The sequence below is a fragment of the Myripristis murdjan genome, chromosome 16, assembly GCF_902150065.1.
Source record: "Myripristis murdjan chromosome 16, fMyrMur1.1, whole genome shotgun sequence".
NCBI classification, from domain to species: domain Eukaryota; kingdom Metazoa; phylum Chordata; class Actinopteri; order Holocentriformes; family Holocentridae; genus Myripristis; species Myripristis murdjan.
The window spans coordinates 26978194-26996224 of NC_043995.1; the positions used below are offsets into that span (position 1 = coordinate 26978194).

General features: G+C 42.0%; 1 protein-coding gene across 1 annotated transcript in view; it reads right to left on the minus strand.

Annotated features, from left to right (window-relative positions):
• The window catches only part of syngap1b (synaptic Ras GTPase activating protein 1b), a 102298-nt gene that overhangs the window by 13324 nt on the left and 70943 nt on the right, over positions 1-18031 (minus strand). Inside the window, exons 9-19 of the mRNA XM_030073456.1 lie at positions 17836-17980; positions 16788-16932; positions 16373-16609; positions 15642-15843; positions 14246-14448; positions 13403-13613; positions 12423-13058; positions 11662-12099; positions 11122-11295; positions 10455-10666; positions 4485-4557 (exon numbers count right to left, since the gene is read on the minus strand). Coding sequence (XP_029929316.1) covers positions 4485-4557; positions 10455-10666; positions 11122-11295; positions 11662-12099; positions 12423-13058; positions 13403-13613; positions 14246-14448; positions 15642-15843; positions 16373-16609; positions 16788-16932; positions 17836-17980 — 2676 coding nt within the window. The remainder of the gene's footprint in view (positions 1-4484; positions 4558-10454; positions 10667-11121; positions 11296-11661; positions 12100-12422; positions 13059-13402; positions 13614-14245; positions 14449-15641; positions 15844-16372; positions 16610-16787; positions 16933-17835; positions 17981-18031) is intronic.

Consider the following 18031-nt stretch of genomic DNA (forward strand, 5'->3'; position numbering starts at 1 on the left):
CCGAGCATAATGAACTCTAGCTCATCCTCTGCAACCAATTCTTTCACATTCACAGAGGAAGAATAAAATGTGGTGTATATTTACAGTATGCTCATACAGTTCAGCTGTGGCTGAGTTTATTTTGGGGATTATTCAGGGGAATGCTGTGGACTAGGTATAGGCATAATGTACAGTACAGGCCAAAAGTTTGGACACACCTTCTCATTCAATGCGTTTTCTTTATTTTCATGACTATTTACATTGTAGATTCTCACTGAGGGCATCAAAACTATGAATGAACACATGTGGAGTTATGTACTTAACAAAAAAAGGTGAAATAACTGAAAACATGTTTATATTCTAGTTTCTTCAAAATAGCCACCCTTTGCTCTGATTACTGCTTTGCACACTCTTGGCATTCTCTCCATGAGCTTCAAGAGGTAGTCACCTGAAATGGTTTTCACTTCACAGGTGTGCCTTATCAGGGTTAATTAGTGGAATTTCTTGCTTTATCAATGGGGTTGGGACCATCAGTTGTGTTCTGCAGAAGTCAGGTTACTACACAGCCGACAGCCCTACTGAACAACTGTTAAAATTCATATTATGGCAAGAACCAATCAGCTAACTAAAGAAAAACGAGTGGCCATCATTACTTTAAGAAATGAAAGTCAGTCAGTCCGGAAAATTGCAAAAACTTTAAATGTGTCCCCAAGTGGAGTCGCAAAAACCATCAAGCGCTACAACGAAACTGGTACACATGAGGACCGACCCAGGAAAGGAAGACCAAGAGTCACCTCTGCTTCTGAGGACAAGTTCATCCGAGTCACCAGCCTCAAAAATCGCAAGTTAACAGCAGCTCAGATCAGAGACCAGATAAATGCCACACAGAGTTCTAGCAGCAGACCCATCTCTAGAACATCTGTTGAGAGGAGACTACGCGAATCAGGCCTTCATGGTCAAATAGCTGCTAGGAAACCACTGCTAAGGAGAGGCAACAAGCAGAAGAGATTTGTTTGGGCCAAGAAACACAAGGAATGGACATTAGACCAGTGGAAATCTGTGCTTTGGTCTGATGAGTCCAAATTTGAGATCTTTGGTTCCAACCGCCGTGTCTTTGTGAGACGCAGAAAAGGTGAACGGATGGATTCCACATGCCTGGTTCCCACTTTGAAGCATGGAGGAGGAGGTGTGATGGTGTGGGGGTGTTTTGCTGGTGACACTGTTGGGGATTTATTCAAAATTGAAGGCACACTGAACCAGCATGGCCACCACAGCATCCTGCAGCGACATGCCATCCCATCCGGTTTGCGTTTAGTTGGACGATCATTTATTTTTCAACAGGACAATAACCCCAAACACACCTCCAGGCTGTGTAAGGGCTATTTGACCAAGAAGGAGAGTGATGGAGTGCTGCGGCAGATGACCTGGCCTCCACAGTCACCAGACCTGAACCCAATCCAGATGGTTTGGGGTGAGCTGGACCGCAGAGTGAAGGCAAAGGGGCCAACAAGTGCTAAACACCTCTGGGAACTCCTTCAAGACTGTTGGAAAACCATTTCAGGTGACTACCTCTTGAAGCTCATGGAGAGAATGCCAAGAGTGTGCAAAGCAGTAATCAGAGCAAAGGGTGGCTATTTTGAAGAAACTAGAATATAAAACATGTTTTCAGTTATTTCACCTTTTTTTGTTAAGTACATAACTCCACATGTGTTCATTCATAGTTTTAATTCCTTCAGTTAGAATCTACAATGTAAATAGTCATGAAAATAAAGAAAACGCATTGAATGAGAAGGTGTGTCCAAACTTTTGGCCTGTACTGTAGGTAGATAGGTGCAGGTCTAATCAGTCTTATTCATCAGCTTAAATGAACAGCAGATGGTAGAAATCATGAATTTGTCTTCTTGGGAGAGTATGAGTACAGTGGATTATGACTCAGAGAGCATGTAATAACACTCACTTGTTAATATCAGTGGTATGTTTCTAGGGCTAAAAGTATAACATGAATTCGGCACTGAAATGAAGTGCAGCAAAGCATGGAGGGAAGCCTGAAAGCAAGTCTTTTCAGCACCCAGCAGGACAAATGAACTTTTGTGCCCAAATTGTTGAAGCGTGATGGGGAACTCTGAATATGAAAGGAGAGATAACGTCCCCACACTGAATGTCAAAGCTCCCACAGCCTTTACTGTGCAACTTTCTGACCACTCAGGTCCTCGGGTTTGCCTGAAAGACCTTGGAGGTTGAAACGTTGCACAAAAAAAACATTGTGGGAGCTTTCAAACTGTTTTGGTACCGTTTGTTGAGGACATTGTCTCTCATTTCAGAAACGTGTGCATGTTATGCAGTGTTACACATGTCCAACTTGAGGTGGACATGCTCAACATTGTGCATCTTCTACCTAAGTTTCAATGCGACACCTATGTTGTTGCAGCCAAGTATGATTTTGTGTTCAAAGCTGCAGTTTCCGTCTCTCGATGAAACGGGGACGACAATAGATCTGTCCCACTTTAGTAATTGTCTGTTATACACCTGCCAACTTTTTGGGCAACATGACAGAAAAACACTCCTGGCAACAGGAAGGGAAGCGACAACCCAGGCAACATATTCAATCGATTTTGAACAGACATCGTCAAGTCGTAATTTAATCATCGCTGGGATATTGAGACGCCTTGGGCGATGTTGTTCTACAGCATTACCCCCAAACATTGCTTTGTGTATCACAAAACTGTGGCTCTTTCAGACAGAGTGATAATACTGGAAAACCCCCTTCAACCTGCACACCCTCTCAGCATGATCAATTGGATAAGCTTCTAAAAATCCTGGAGCGCCTCTTTAAACACGAGTCTTTCTCTCCCTCTCTCTCTTTTTCTGTCTCTGTTCGTTATAATCTGCAATCTGGACTAATTCAACTTCCAAATACTTTCCCGTGATTGTCTAAAATTTATGGCACTCATTGTATCATCCTTTGTGGAAAACTTCACCCATCTGTTACATAAGTAGGCCAAAGCAAACCATAAAAAAAAAATATATATATATATATATTTGCAAATACTGTTGGGCCCAGGCCCAGTCTGAAGGAAATGGATCACAGTTTTATCTGTTATATTCTTAAATCAACATGTGAAAATGTAGAGCCTTTGTTTTGTTTTTAAATGTATGGCCCTGTGGGCTTTTCTCAGACGATGTCAAACATCATGTTCTAAGGTTCCTGTCAGCCATTCCCTACTGGCACGTTACTTGCCGTCTCCGCTGCCTTTGATGACTATCTCAGCCATCTACCTCAAGGCTTTTTTTTTTTCATTGCTTTGCATGCAGTCAATTGATGGAATTCACCCATAAGACAAAATGGAAGTGCAAACACGTGATTGGGACTACTGTTTGATGCCATTTTTCCTTAGCATTGGGAGGGGTTCAAATTCACAACATGAAAACCCCGCACGTGGCATCATTAAGGGATAATCCGTGTGTTTTTCATTTGCTATACAAAGTGCCTTTTGGCCAAAAAGTAGGTCAAGGTCATAATGCATTGCATGGTTTGCATTAGCGCTAGCAATGGCTAAAAAATTTTTAAACTTTTGTGTGGCATTTGCCAGAGAAACTGCAAATTCTTGTTTCGCTTCTGGTTCTCAGATATTCTCACACTGTAGAATCATATGACCATCACATGAAAAAAATACAGAATTTATCCTTTTAGTTCATCATGAATTTGGACGGAGCTGATGATATGACAGTGCTGAGTTTAAATTGGGACTGAAATGTTAAAACAAGGCATTTATCAAAAATAAAATAAAGTAAAATAAATAAAAGCAGCTATGGAAGCATGAGCAAAATAAAATTAGGGTTTGTTTTAAGATATGTAGGCCACGATACACACTCCTTCACTCTCATTACCTCTTCCCAATCTTAATGTCTCTCCTCTAACATACATATTTGCACACACACAGACACACACACACTATATTTACAGCGTGACTCATGCTTGAAGGTGGGCTCGTTCAATTTGACTGGAGAAGAAAGGAGGTGGGGGTGAGAGCATGAAATGGAAAGCACTGAGGGAAGCTCCTGAAGACACAGCACCACCACACTGCATACGATTTGGGGCTAAGCTGATCAGTTCCCTTGAACGCAAGTCTGGCTCTACATTGTTTAAGAACCATAACCCCCAAACATGCTCGGCAAGAAACATTTGATACAACTGTGTCAACACTGTCACGGACCCAGATGTGCTCACAACCCAGGTTAAGAGTCAGACATCTCAACAGCTTGAGCTGAGGAATGCAAACAGAAAGAAACTCTTTGGTCTTCAAAAGCACCCAGATATGTTGGCAGACAGATGGCAGTCAAACCCAAACACAGGGACAGGTCAGGGACAGGGCAAGACAATCAGAGGGGCCACAGACACAGAGCAGACGGAGTAACAGTAGCAGAAAAAAGAGAGATAGAGGGGGGAGAGCAGATAGCACGGGCCACCGAACGGACTTGACGAGGGAAGAAGAAGCCTCACAGACCTGATCAGCGAAAATCCTGGTTTTTGGCTCAATGATGGCTCCTCCCCTTAACTCATCCTCCACAGCCATGAGTCTTGGGAAGAGAAAGAGAGAGAGAGAGAGAGAGAGAGAGAAAGAGGCAGAGCGAGAGAAACAGAGAGAGAGAGCGAGAGGGGGAGGGGGAAAGGGAGAGGGGAAAGGGGAGACAGAGAGAGAGAGAGAGAGCAAGAGCAGTGTGAATTCAAGATAATACTTGACAGCGTGAAGGCTTACAAAAGTTAAGCAGGTGCTGGCGCAAACATCCGCAACCGCAACTTCATCTCGACAACACCATAATGATCCGATTCTAGTTACCTGGCTCTCATGTATCTCAAATCTGAATCCCTGCGGGGCTGCTCGGTCTTTCAAGCCCATGCAAGTGTTCAGTTCAGCAGCAAGCCATGGCTTTTATTTTTCTGTTTTTTTATTTATTTTTTTTTTTCAGGCTCTCAAGAGTGCCAATTTTCACCGGTGGAGCCAATTTTCTCACTTCCCCCTTGGAATTCCTTTTTGTCCGGTTCAAGGTGTTTTCAAAATGCAGTCATGGCCATCTGTAGATGATTGTGCCAAGCTATGTGAAATGAATGTTTATATGAGTAACAGATCCAAATCATCCCCTGGGAATCGCTCAGCTGATGCAACATGGGCTGACCACGGCGTTGATGGAAAATCCTTCGACTAATCTTTTCCAAAGGTCTGCTTGCAGATATGAGCGAGCTTATTGCCGAGGTTTTCATGTGCTGCTCATCAGTGCAGGTTCCCCACCTCTCATGATTATCCATGTGCCAGGGATTTACTCCAGACTTAATACTGACTTCTCATAAAATTAGGGTCATTTAAGGATATTTTCTCTCACACAATTTTATTCTGCAGTTACACAGAGCTAGCTGCACTATTGTCATCTCTGGTGATGTTCAGTGCCTGCCTCAGGTTATTTTCCAGGAAAACAGGCGTCCCATTCAGATGATATCTCCATTATCTTGGCCGTTATGTATTTCTAACTTCATTAGTGTCCATCTGTTTTACAGGGTTTTCAGCTGACATCATACAGAAACTACATAGTTGCTGTGAAGCTGAATAAGCATCCTTGCAATATGTCATCTGTTGAGAAGAGCTGACTGAAATATTGTCCATTTTAGAGGAGTGACTTTGCAAAGGTATGCCAGTTGTCACTGCTGCTCACACTGAGCCAATCAAACTAAATAGTTGACAGTAACGCCATTTATGAAAGCAGCATTAATACTTTTTCTGTAAAGAGGAATATGCCACCAATGAACCAATGGATTTTTTTGGGGTCATAATGTGTCAATGAGAGCTGTTTTCTGTACATTGATATCTCTTTATTCAGAACACAGAGAAGGACAGGTCTGACATTAATAAAGAACGAAAATCCACAGGTGAAGTTTCAAACATAAGTGTTTGGATGTTTTATTCCATAAATAATGTACAGTGTTTAGTTATTTTACAAAAGAATAATAGGAAGAAAAAAAAGAATCAATCACTGACAGAAACATTAGCACTGTCTCAAAAACAATGGAATGTAACATGGGTTTACAGCATTAAGATTCTGACATGACTTCAAAAGGCAGACAATGATTCATGTGGGTGATATGTTCCAAAAAAAAAAAAGAAAAAGAAAAAAGATAATTTTTTTTATAACCAGTTATGCTTCAAGTAGTGTGTGCTTGTGAGGTCAAGTCGTACATGCAGTCAAACAATGTGGGTATCTACCAACATGAGGTCATGATGTCTGAATATTTTGCTACAGAGAGAAAAGGCAAGAGACAAGAGGTGTCAAATAGAATATCAAGTTCATGTAAAGTCAACTGAACGTAATGACAGACCTGGATCAAACAGCAGCTGCAAATCGTTTTCTATTGTTTCTGACGACTTCTGTGAGGTTTGGCCGCACAGGACAGCACAATGATTGCCAGAAAGGTTAGACAATCCCAGCAGAGTATTTTAAAGCTAATTTCACGGACGTGTCTGTGATTGACAACTTACCTGTCAACACCTGACTTGCAGAACGCACACCCATCTTGCTCTCTATGCAGCTTAAAACAAACTGAGAATTATTTGCAACTACTGTTTGACGCAGGTCTGTGTAATAGTAAATATAAACCCTTGGCTTTTGCTACTAGCCATATCAGTCAAACCAATATTGATCACACTCACATCAAGCCAAAACTCATCACCACTATGAATTAATTTGCAAGAGTTCAACATAATATTTGATGCAGAACAATCTATACAGCCTATCAATATATGCCTGCTACAAAAAGAGAGGTGGACATACTGACACCAGAATAATAGCTATATTTTTGGAAGAAAAAAAAAGTTGTTGCCCTTTTAGTAATAATATTGAAATGATAACTGTAACTGCATAAGTTGTATGACATTACTGTCTAACTTTCGTGAACGACTACTCTGACCACCATGTCACTGGACACCACCAATGACGAACTGCAGATCAAAACTCATACCAAGCATATACAGCAAAACCATACAGATATAGAAATCTTATCGCTTTAATAAATAGTGTCAATATCCATCGCAATCTTTCATTTTAAAATGCAGATAAATTCACAAACACCATACAGAAATGCCAAAAGCAAGTTGAGAACTTAGGAACACACTTTGCAGAACAAACGTTTGTCTCTATGGTATTTCGAACTTTACAGTACTGAAGGTCTTGTATATTGAAGTCAAAATATAATTCTTTCTGTTAGATTGTTACTATTGACGGCACCTGGTAAAAGATTTTATAGGCAGAAAGTTACTGTACACACAATGCATACAATAGATCTCTTCTGGATCCTGGATGTGCTTTTGCACAAACAGTACTTATAGACATATTGTAAATGCATTATAATCTAATTCTATTTATTATTATTATTGCACATCTCTTACTAAAAAGTTAGCTATTGCAAGGTTAAAATAAAAACATTTTATAATTTCATTGATACAATAGAATTCATATTTAATATTTCTCTATGTTATTATTGTTATGGCTCTTACGTCACTGACTTCAATAAGCTGTGGATAACAGCTAAAAATAGTTTATTACTATGACAGATTCAATTAAGACTGTGGATTTCCCCTCAATAAATATTGCTGCAAAGTCACTGCAGCTCTCCAGGAACCAAGATAATTCAATTGTTCTGTTCACAATGAACAGCTTGGGGGAGATGAATATTTTCATTCACACTAATTATTACCACACCATATCAAAATACTTTGAGAAAGAAAAAAAGACAAGCTGTAGCTAAGTAATGGGATTATTAACCCAAAGAAAAAATATATAGATGCAAGTTTTACAGGTAAAGTGGATTCAGTGTTTCAGCAGATTTAACCTTGCATAACCTAAAAATTCGACATTCGGCTTTGGTTTAAATTAGATTGTTAAGAATGGAGACTGTGTCTTGGCTGCAGTGATGACAGCTATTTGATTTAAAGTAAAGTTAAAGTTACTATCCACAGAACATTAAGGCTTTTCTGAAAGTGAGATGACCAGAACTTGAATCACAACACTGAAAGTGTTTTGAGCTTTAGCTGCAGAGTTAAAACTACTTTTATTTATTAACTACTGAGACTCCATTCTCGTTGTACACCAGTGAATTGAGTCTTTTCAAGCCTACAGTTATAGTAGCCATGAATTCAAGACCACATAAGAACCCATTTGGTGGAACCTGAGCTCCCACTGGCATAAACATAGTTGAATGTGATAGTTTAACATAAAAGTTGAAAGTGATTTTTAAGATTCAGAATCTTAGTCACAGTCACTGCAATGACACTTTGTTGTCATTTTGGAGATGTGATGGTGTGACATCACATTTCTGGGCATCCACAAACTCTGTTTCTTTGCATTGCTGCTATACGCATTATGATTGGATTGTGTGCACACTATGTACAGTTGTGATTACAATGCAATCCTGGCCACTTCGTTATGTGGCCTGGCTCCCTTACAAAGTGAGCAAAATCTGACTTGGAAGCATCCAGACCTGTTAGTTCTTTCATCCTGGCATGAATGGATGATAAAAGTCACACAAATCACAAGTGTGACCAAAGGAAATTGGAAAAGATCAATAACCTTCACACTGCATCTGTTGTGTGCAATAGATTTACCCACTTAGTTTATGATGGGCTGGCATTAAGTGCGCTGATGCCTAAAGTTTTTTGTCTTATTTGGCACATGCTTCCGATTCCCTCTCGCTTATGAATATTCATCATTCATTTGACGGATTCAAGTTTTCTGTGACTCTGCTCCTTCCACCATCAGGTTACATAATAGCACTGCAAATAGAAAGGACAAAGGTATTGGTCCCCGTGTTCACTCTATAGGAAGTAGAAGCAGTCCTCCAGCACACACAGCTGTGTTTGATCTAAAATGGAAGAGCTAATGTTATGCCATATTCTTCCACAGTCTGACGATCCTGTGCCTGAAGATCCAAAACAATGCTTTGTGCAGACCGTACAAGTGTTGCTTCGAAAAGTGCTGATAAATTTTTGTGTTTCAGCATATCAAACTTTCAATCCTCTTGTGCTCTGAGAATTCAATCTCGTCGAAGAGTCAGTCGAAGATTAAGCTAATTGGAATCATCTCAAATGATCCAGACATCCAGTTAAAAAGCAACCAGTGCGTCCTATTTGTTCATAGAAAATGGCTGCTGTGGAGTGCAACAGCACAAAGGATATAGAAAGGTGTTCTAAGGGCGGTAATATGTACAAGGCTGGGGCATGAAAGATGCTTTCCCATAAAAGAGGACCAGGACTGTTTGTGTCTTCATTCCATTTCTTCTTTCCTGGAGTGGATTAGAAGTGGCAATATTCTCTGTCACAGATATCTACCCTTCAGTTGCACACCCACAGCTTTTTTATAACATGTGAACAAGAAAATACTTAGAAAATACAGTTTTTCTTACAAGAGCCTGTTAAGTGAGGTCTCCTCACAATAAAAAAAGCTAAATAGGGCAACACTGCCAATGTGCAGCCTCAAGTAAAACGTTCAAGGAGCAGAGCAAACATTTGGCTTTGGTGCCTGAATACCACCGAGAAACGATCAATATTGCACTCTTTTCCCATCAACTACTTAATTTTGCGGATGATCAATAAAAACTAAAGACTGCCCTCAAAAACTGCACCGTCATATTTTCACACAAGCACTCATTAAATTATGACTCAACTGGAGCTCTCCGCAGTCATCCAATAATTATGTTCTTGAATAATAATGAAACCATGTTGTGAGACTATGCTGGTGGATTTGCTACAAGAGCTTAGAGGACAATCTTGCCATGCTAGTTTCTGGACTACAATGACTCCATTGTCCAGCTTAAATTTGCTGAAAAGAACCAACCACCAAGGGAAGATGCTCGGCTTACCAAAGACGATACCGATCTCTGTCCTCCTTTATTATGGTCTCTCATTTAATCTCTCACACATTACATGTCTTATCTACAGCTTTGGCTTTCGATACACAGCTCCTTTCCATTCTTCCAGGGCTGTAGTGCTTAATGAAAGTGAAACCGACATATCCTCCAATAATCGTGGCGATACAACGTTCCCCTAAATAGAGTCCTATTCCAAAATGCAATATATCCATTTTGGAGGGGGGGAAAAAAATCACTTCTTCTAGTTCATGTTTCGGTCTCAGTAAATAGAGTCCTCTGTGTTATATGGTGTTATTGTGTCAACGGAACACTTGTACTAACAAATATTCGTCAAAAAGTACCTTAATTTGTTTTAATTGCATGCTATCAATCAATCCGTTAAACGACGTGTCACTTTTTTTCCACATGGTGCATTTCTCATCTTGGAACAAAACTCGATTAATGTGTTCAACGAATGCGTTATCATAATAATCAACGTGGCTGCCTGTGGCTGCCCTACAAAAGACCAAATGCATGATGTCTCAGCTGTCTTTTGCCCTCCATCCCAACAACAGCCTTCATTTACCTGCTAATTATTCCTTTAATTTGGGAGTCTTTCTCCAGTTGCTGTTGCCGTAGCCTCCTCTCACTGTCCTCGAGTCGATTCTGGTACTGCAGGAGGATCTTATTGGTCTGCTGCTCCTGCGTGAGGAGCCTCCTCTCGTACTCCTCCAGTTTTTTGTGGGACATCATCAGGCGCTCCTTCAGGGAGTGGATCTCCTCCTCATATTCCCGTACCTGAGGCAGAGAAGCCAGGGACAGAAAAAGTGCAAAATTAGATATTTTGGTAGAACGGTTATGGTGGAAAGTCAGAACTGTCTATTGTTGGGCCAGTGTTCAAATGCCTTCACACGTAGGTGGGAAGCTCAAATTCTTGGTAAGTGGCCACAGTGGCTGGCGGATCTGATTTTTTTTAAACACTTACCAGCCATAAAATCAAAAAACAAAAACGGTTGGTTATCTTCCACAGTGGCTGGTAGAGCAGCAAAATATACCAACCCATCACTAAAGATTTAACCACGCTGGGCTGATGGCTGGTGTTTGTTTCCAACACGGCTTGAGACCACCTGACCTCCTCGTTAAGACCAAATCTGACAAGTTTTCTGACTCAGTGCTCAGGAATATATTTGCACAATGCATTCAACAAAGACCCATATGCATTTATGAATATGTAACTGAGGAGCGATACCTACCCTGTCCATGCGTGACTCATCCATGCTCTTAGAGTACTCCTTAAGTTTGAACTCTTCACGGTCAATCCGCGAACTTTCAATGTCAGCCGAGAGATGAGGCATGTTGGAGACCCAGGCCACTGTTCGCTCATTGGCTGGGGTTGGGGGATTGAGGGTAGAGGGAGACTGGGAGGCCTGAGAGGGAAATAAAAAAAAAAAGACCAGTGCAGCGAATATGAGAACAAGAATTTTGGAGTGAAGTATTTCATAACACAAGCCATTTCATACAGGCTTTTAAACCAAAACACCCTACAGTTTCATGAGGTCATACATTTTGAGCACGGATCGCCCCGGTGGGACTCAAGCCCTTAATCCTGACAGCGTTAGTACAATGCCCTACTCATGGAGCTATACAAGCACACAATTAAAAGACACATAATTGACATGTTGCAAAGACACACATTGATCGGAAAGAGCCTTGAACACAGACACTAAAACAGAGGAGGCTCGGGAGGCAAGAGATAGAGAGAAGAAAATGAATTCTGAGTGCACAGATATTACCTGTTTGCTCATGGTGGGTTTGAGCAGGTGCTGTTGCTGTGGCTGCTGCTGTTGCTGTGGTGACTGTTGAGTGCTCTGATTGGTGGTTCCCTGCGGACTCTGGCTCTCCCTGACAGAGCTCTGCTGGTGGGGCAGGCCCGGGGGCGTGTTGTCTTTGACGGACAGCTGCCGGGACCCTTGCTGCCTGCCGCTGTAGCCTGACTCTGGCGACTGGAGGAGATTCCCGCTTTGGGGTCGGGTTTTAGCTGGAGCAGCAGGTGCAGCGGCTGCACTGACGGACAGCTGATGGGAGGTCTGTGATTTGACGCGTTGGGTGGGAGGCGGGGCAACAGAACTCTGGCGCACAGGTTGGACTGTGGAGGGGGGTGTAGCCAGGGAGGAGTGGGATGTTCCTGTCTGGGAAGCCATTCCCATCATTTGTTGCTGCTGGAGGTTATCCTTGGAAAGGAAATAGATAAAGATTAATTGATCTTTTTCATTCCTTATTCCATTTCTGTTTAAAGAGACAAACAATCGGAACATAACCCTTTGACCTTAACTTCTCAGGTCCAGTTTACTATTGCCACTACTGTGATCTACTATGTATAACAACAGCTCATCTTAGTAAGCTCGTTTTAGTAAGCCATGAAAAAGTTTTTGTATGGAAGTTGCACTTTGGTTATCACATGGTAGGCGCAGCAAGCTATCCATTTTCATGGCAATGTGTTACACTGGTAGAAAATGGTCGGGATGCCATGAAAATACAATGAGTACACATGTACCTGCACATGCATGGACATCTGCCTTCGTCCATAGTCAGCCCTGCCGTAGTCATCGCTGTAGCTGTGAGAGTGGATGATGCTGGGTTGGCCCAGGTGACCGTCCCTGGTCCTGAGGGTGGACAGGTCCTCACTGCGGGAGAACCCTCCATGGGCGAACTGGGGTAGGTAGCTCTGGTGGGAGGGCTCGGGCTCCGGGGCAAGGAGCAGGGGTGGTGGGGGTTGGGCCCGGCTGTGCTGGTGGTGGAGCTGCTGCTGCTGAGGCCCATCAGCAGTGGCCAGATGAAAGAGGGGGTTCTGGAAGGAAAGCGGGTAGCGCATGGCGGCGGCCTGCTGTTGCTGCTGCTGGGACAGCGAGTCGGTGGTGGTGCCCATCTGGCTCAGCTGGCTCAGCCGAAGGCCTCCAGACATGCTGGAGCCGCCAGAGCCAGCTGACAACCGCCCGCCGGCCCGCAGCTGGCTGCTCAGGCCTGACCCCAGGCCGCCACCACCTCCGCTGCTCAGCCCTCCGAAACTGCCCATGCCGGCGATGGAGGCCTGGGAGGAGTTGAGCATGTCCACCGACTGCAGGTTAGACACGCTGTTCATTCGGGAATCCTGGAGGTCCATCATAGATACGCTTTTATTGACACTGAGCACCTAGATAATAAGGGATATGAGAGGCTAGTGTGCCCTCTGTTATTTCGTTATGTTACGTGGCCACGGATGACATGGGTGAGGGTGACGCGGGTATTTTTTACCGAGAGGCCTGGAAATCGGAAAGCCTCAAAGTATTTCCCAGGAAATACCGCTAGGATGAGTTGCGTGGTGAATCAGTGGAAAAAAAGCAGATGTCATGATATACTACAGCTTTGAGTCACACAATAGCAAATTCTATCAAGCATGACTACCACGTGGGTCATACTAACCTTACGTTAGCTTATCAAGATAACAACACTACTGGATGAGATGATTATTCCTTCTGCCAGTGACATGGAACTCACCTTGGGGTCTGGTTCAGTGATGTCCGAGCTGCTTGTGCAGTAGGCTGGGCTAGATCGGGCCAAAGGAGGGCGTGTTACGTAAAAAACATCTTTGGAGGAGGCTCGATGGGGATGGTCACGGTCCTGGAAACTCATCTGGGAGCGGGATGGCATGACCCCTCCACTGGAGACTCCAGAGGTTGGGGAAGGCAAGCGAGTGATATCTATAGAGCTGGAAAACAGAGTGAGGCATACAATAGCTGGAGAGAGAGGCTATTAAGTATTCCTACAAGGTCTCTACTTTTAACTTTCATACTTTCTCCAGGCTATCATATCACCACATAATAACAGTGGAAAGGCAATATGACTATCAACTAGGTCATACTGTACTAAACCTCAAGATTATTTTTCACAACAACCAAAATCATATCATGTCCAGAGGTTTATAGCAATATAAAATGAGTTTTTGTGTCATGGTGAGAATGACTAACAATGTTTTTCTACTTTTTTTTTTTTTTAGCTACTGTGGAATTTCTAAATCTCACACGACCTGGAAATTATTCATTTCATTTTTCACACTTTTCCAGATTTGCCTGACCTGTGTAGGTGCCCTGAAAATAGGAATCCATTCTACAGTGGATGTCAATTTGTATAAACCAGAGGCATTCAAACAAAATGGAAAATAAAGAAAAGGAAAAGGAAAAAAAAAAAAAATCAACAACACCTGAAATGCACAAAATCAAAGTTTCAGCATCTGACAGTGAAGTTAATTGATGCTGAGGGCGTTTGATGATAAAACGACAGTAAAACCCCAAATGCTCAGTGGAGCTGTTATCCCTTGATCACAACACAGATGTCGCCTACCTATTGAGATCCCTCATCATGAGGTTTTGGAACTCGGAGGAGACGCCTCTGCTGAAGCTGGGCCGTGACAGCAGCCTGTCTGTCTGTCTCTCCTGGACCCTGTCTGCCTGGTGGCTGGGCTGCCTTTGGAGGTGGGGGTTACGCAAGGCCATGCTGATGTCGTTCAGGAGGCGAGGCAAAGGACCCAGTTTGATGATGGCGTCCTGCGGTTAGATGGAAAAGAGTTGTGCTGGTGATTTGTAAAACAAGCATTCTTTTTTTTATCATATGTTTACAGTGCTGTTCCAAACATGCTGTTTTGCTATACATGCATCCATTTTTGGTGGCTTTGATTATGATAGCTAAAGCTTGCAATGCTGGTCAAAAGTCAGTTAAAGCTTCAGTCTTTAAATGATACACCCCATGGTAGTGTTTAGCTTTAGTTCAGTGTAGTGGCACAGTGGTAAAGCATACTAAAGTGGTTAAAATATTCAGCAGTAAAAAAGCAAAGATGACAAAATTGTACAGCTGTGATAAAAAAAACAAAAAAAAAAAAACAGAGTTTGCTGTCTAAATACACCTCACCTGAAGACAACAAAAGAAAAAAAAAATCATAAAAAGTGACACAGTTTTAGTGACAGTTTTTTTTTTTTTTTTTTTTTTTTTTAATTAAAGGTCATAACATAGCCAATATCTGTATATCCCCTTGGAGTTTTTACTTGCTTATAACTAATTATATCGCAAAAGTGGTTGTCACATTGTTCTAATTTTGGAGTGAAAATTTTTTGATAACTAGTAGTAAACTTTATTTATATAGCGCAGCTACAAAGTTGTTTACAAACACAAATATCACTAGTAGAAAGAATAAAGCAATACGCAAGTTATGCAATTAAAATAATCGTTTCCATTTATCCTTTCATTTTCTAAGCCGCTTATCCTAATTAGGGTCACGGGTGCTGGAGTCTATCCCAGCGCTCAGTGGACAGCAGGCGGGGAAACACCCTGGACAGGCAGACACACAGACATTTATACACACATTCACACTTAAGGGCAATTTAGCATCTCCAATTCACCTGATTTACATGGCTTTGGACATGTAAGTTAAAATAAATAAAAAAATATGCAACAAAAAGGAACTAAAAGTACAATAATATGACTAAGAGAAAAGAGAAAGAGAAAACAGCTATAAAAATGCTCATTTGTGCAGGTAGGTTTTATGAAAGCTTCTGGAAATGAGGCACTGATCATACAATAAGGGGGAGGCAGAACAATAAGGATGGGGCTAAAATAGTAAAAGCACCGTTGCCTTTGGTTGCACCGTGAAACATGTTTTTGAAAGTTAGAGTATAACAGTGCCAATTAATTAGATGGAGTCTGGTTTATGACGGGATAGACAGTATGCAGTGGTTGGCTTTACCTTGCTGAGCTGAGCCATGACCTCCCAGAGGAGACTGTGCAGGATAGACAGCTCCCTGCCGAGGTCGATGTATCCCTCAAAGCCGCCTGCATTGCTGACACTGTCCAGGTTGGAGATCTCATACAGGAACTGCTGCATGGAGCCCCACTCCATCTCCAAAAACTCATTCATGAAGCACATGTACTCCTCTTTACTGCCAAACCTGCAAATGGGAAAACAAGGCAGGGCAGGGGGGAGGGAAACAAGCGAATGTGGGGAGAGGAATGAAAAAGACAGAAAATGACAAAAGAAAGAAAGAAAGAAAGAAAGAAACAAGTAGGCAATCAAATGTAATGGATTTTTTTTTATTTTATTTTATTTCAATTAACCTTTTTTTACCCTGTGAAGTTGCTGAGCACTTATGCTCTTCTTCGGTAATGCCCTGTTATCCTCAGGCAATATACCAACAGAATAACAAATGACAACATAATAGTGTAGCTGTGAATAAACAGCAACAGCCCTGTGGGAATCAAAATGCTGTACTTACAGTTGTTAGACGTGCAGAGTACGTTTTTGTGTTGCCTTGGCAGAGTCAATCTCTATTTACTCTTTAGGAGTTACTCCAACAGCTAATGAAAACACCCACTAGTTTTGCTAAAATGAACTAGAGGTAATTTTAATTTAGGCACTACCATAGAAATAATAATAATACTACTACTACTAATAATAATAAAAATATGCATAATACTGACTTGGAGAAGTTAGCCAGGTTCTGCACTACTTTAGCGATGAGGGTGAGGGTGCGTGATGTCTGCTCGTCGGGATACTCCTGGGTGAGGTTGAAGAGTGACGGGGACATGACGGCAGGACAAAGGAAGCGCAAGAAGAGGGAACCACTGATGAGGCGGTCGGCGATGTCTTCCCGCCCTCTCTCGGCACAGCGCACTCTCCAGGAGGCGAAGACTTCCTTAAGCTCTCGGGGGAACACACTGCGAAGGGGATACGTACGAGCAAGAATCAGAAATAAAATACCTTTGGAGGGAAGTGGCCCAGTGGAAGGTCTGCAAAATGAACAGTTTATTCGTTCTTATGTAACACTGATGAGGCAGACCTGACTAAATGCGTTGAGTGCTAAGGGATATTTTTTTGTATTTCCTAACCACTGACCAATGGGAGTTGACGATCTTGCAGAGTGCCAATTCACAGCACATGCGGAGATTGGCTTGGTGGTCTGGGAGCACAGAAGGTGGTGTCCTCATGGGATCCACCTCGCAGTTTTCCTCTGACTCATACAAGGCCCTTATGAACTCCCCTGTAAATGGATGACATTTCATTAGCGGCAGCAAAACTGTGGGATAAATCACAAAGGCCAATTCAGTTTCGGTGCTCTTAATTTAAGAAGTAAACTTTAAAAACAGCATATATTTCAGTTTTCTAGTGGAGGGAAGTAATGGTGCCTGTTTGTTATCTAAAACACTTGCACAATTAAAGTTCTGGGCCCATTTTGTTGTTTGATGGTGCATTTCTTTTCTTGGATAACTGGTTGGTTATGGATAACTGGACAAACATAGATGAAATGACATCTCAGTGCTGCAACAATGGAGCCTGATAGCAGAAAATTTAGCTATCTTAAATATCTACAGTCAGTGTCAGGCTTTGGTGTTGGTCCCCTAGCAGCAAAGAACAAGGTCTTCTTTTATATTATGTTAAACAAACATACAGGGAAAAATCCATCATAGAGGAGTCAGAGATACCTGCTTCTCTTTTAATAGTAGCCTCAATTAACCAATTAATGCAACGCAGCCACAAGACATTATGGTTACATATGCAACCACAATTACTGACTCACTATGTTTGTCCATTTGCTCAACTTTGTTTGAATGCAACAATTTGGTTTGTTGGCATTCTGGGAAGTGCAGGGAGTAACTATGTAAAATGAAAGTAGATGATGCAGGTTGAGGAACAGTGAATACATCCAAATCCATTTCACCATCACAAAATAACTTCTGGAATGTGCTGAACCTCAAAAGCTAATGATATCTAACAGAGTGAGAGTACTTGGTGGCGGACTTTCACTTATTTTTAAAGTTTCGTCGATGCAAAACTTCAAAGCTCATCTCCCGAGTGTGAAATTAATTTGAATTTGACCTCGGCGTGCATACTCTTCTGTGGCGAATGCAAATGAAGAGGATCTAAATGAGAATCTCTGCTTCACCTATAGCATCCTTGAGGTACTTGTGTCCAATCAGTTTGAGGTACTCTTCTATGGCTTTGGTGGCCAGAGTGTTCTCTCTGAAGATAAGGTGTTCTCGGTCGATGAATCTGTCTACCTCACACATCGCCATGTCTGACAGGAAATCCTTGAAAAAGACAGAATTGAAACATGCAGTTGGAAGAAAAGGCTTCATTTG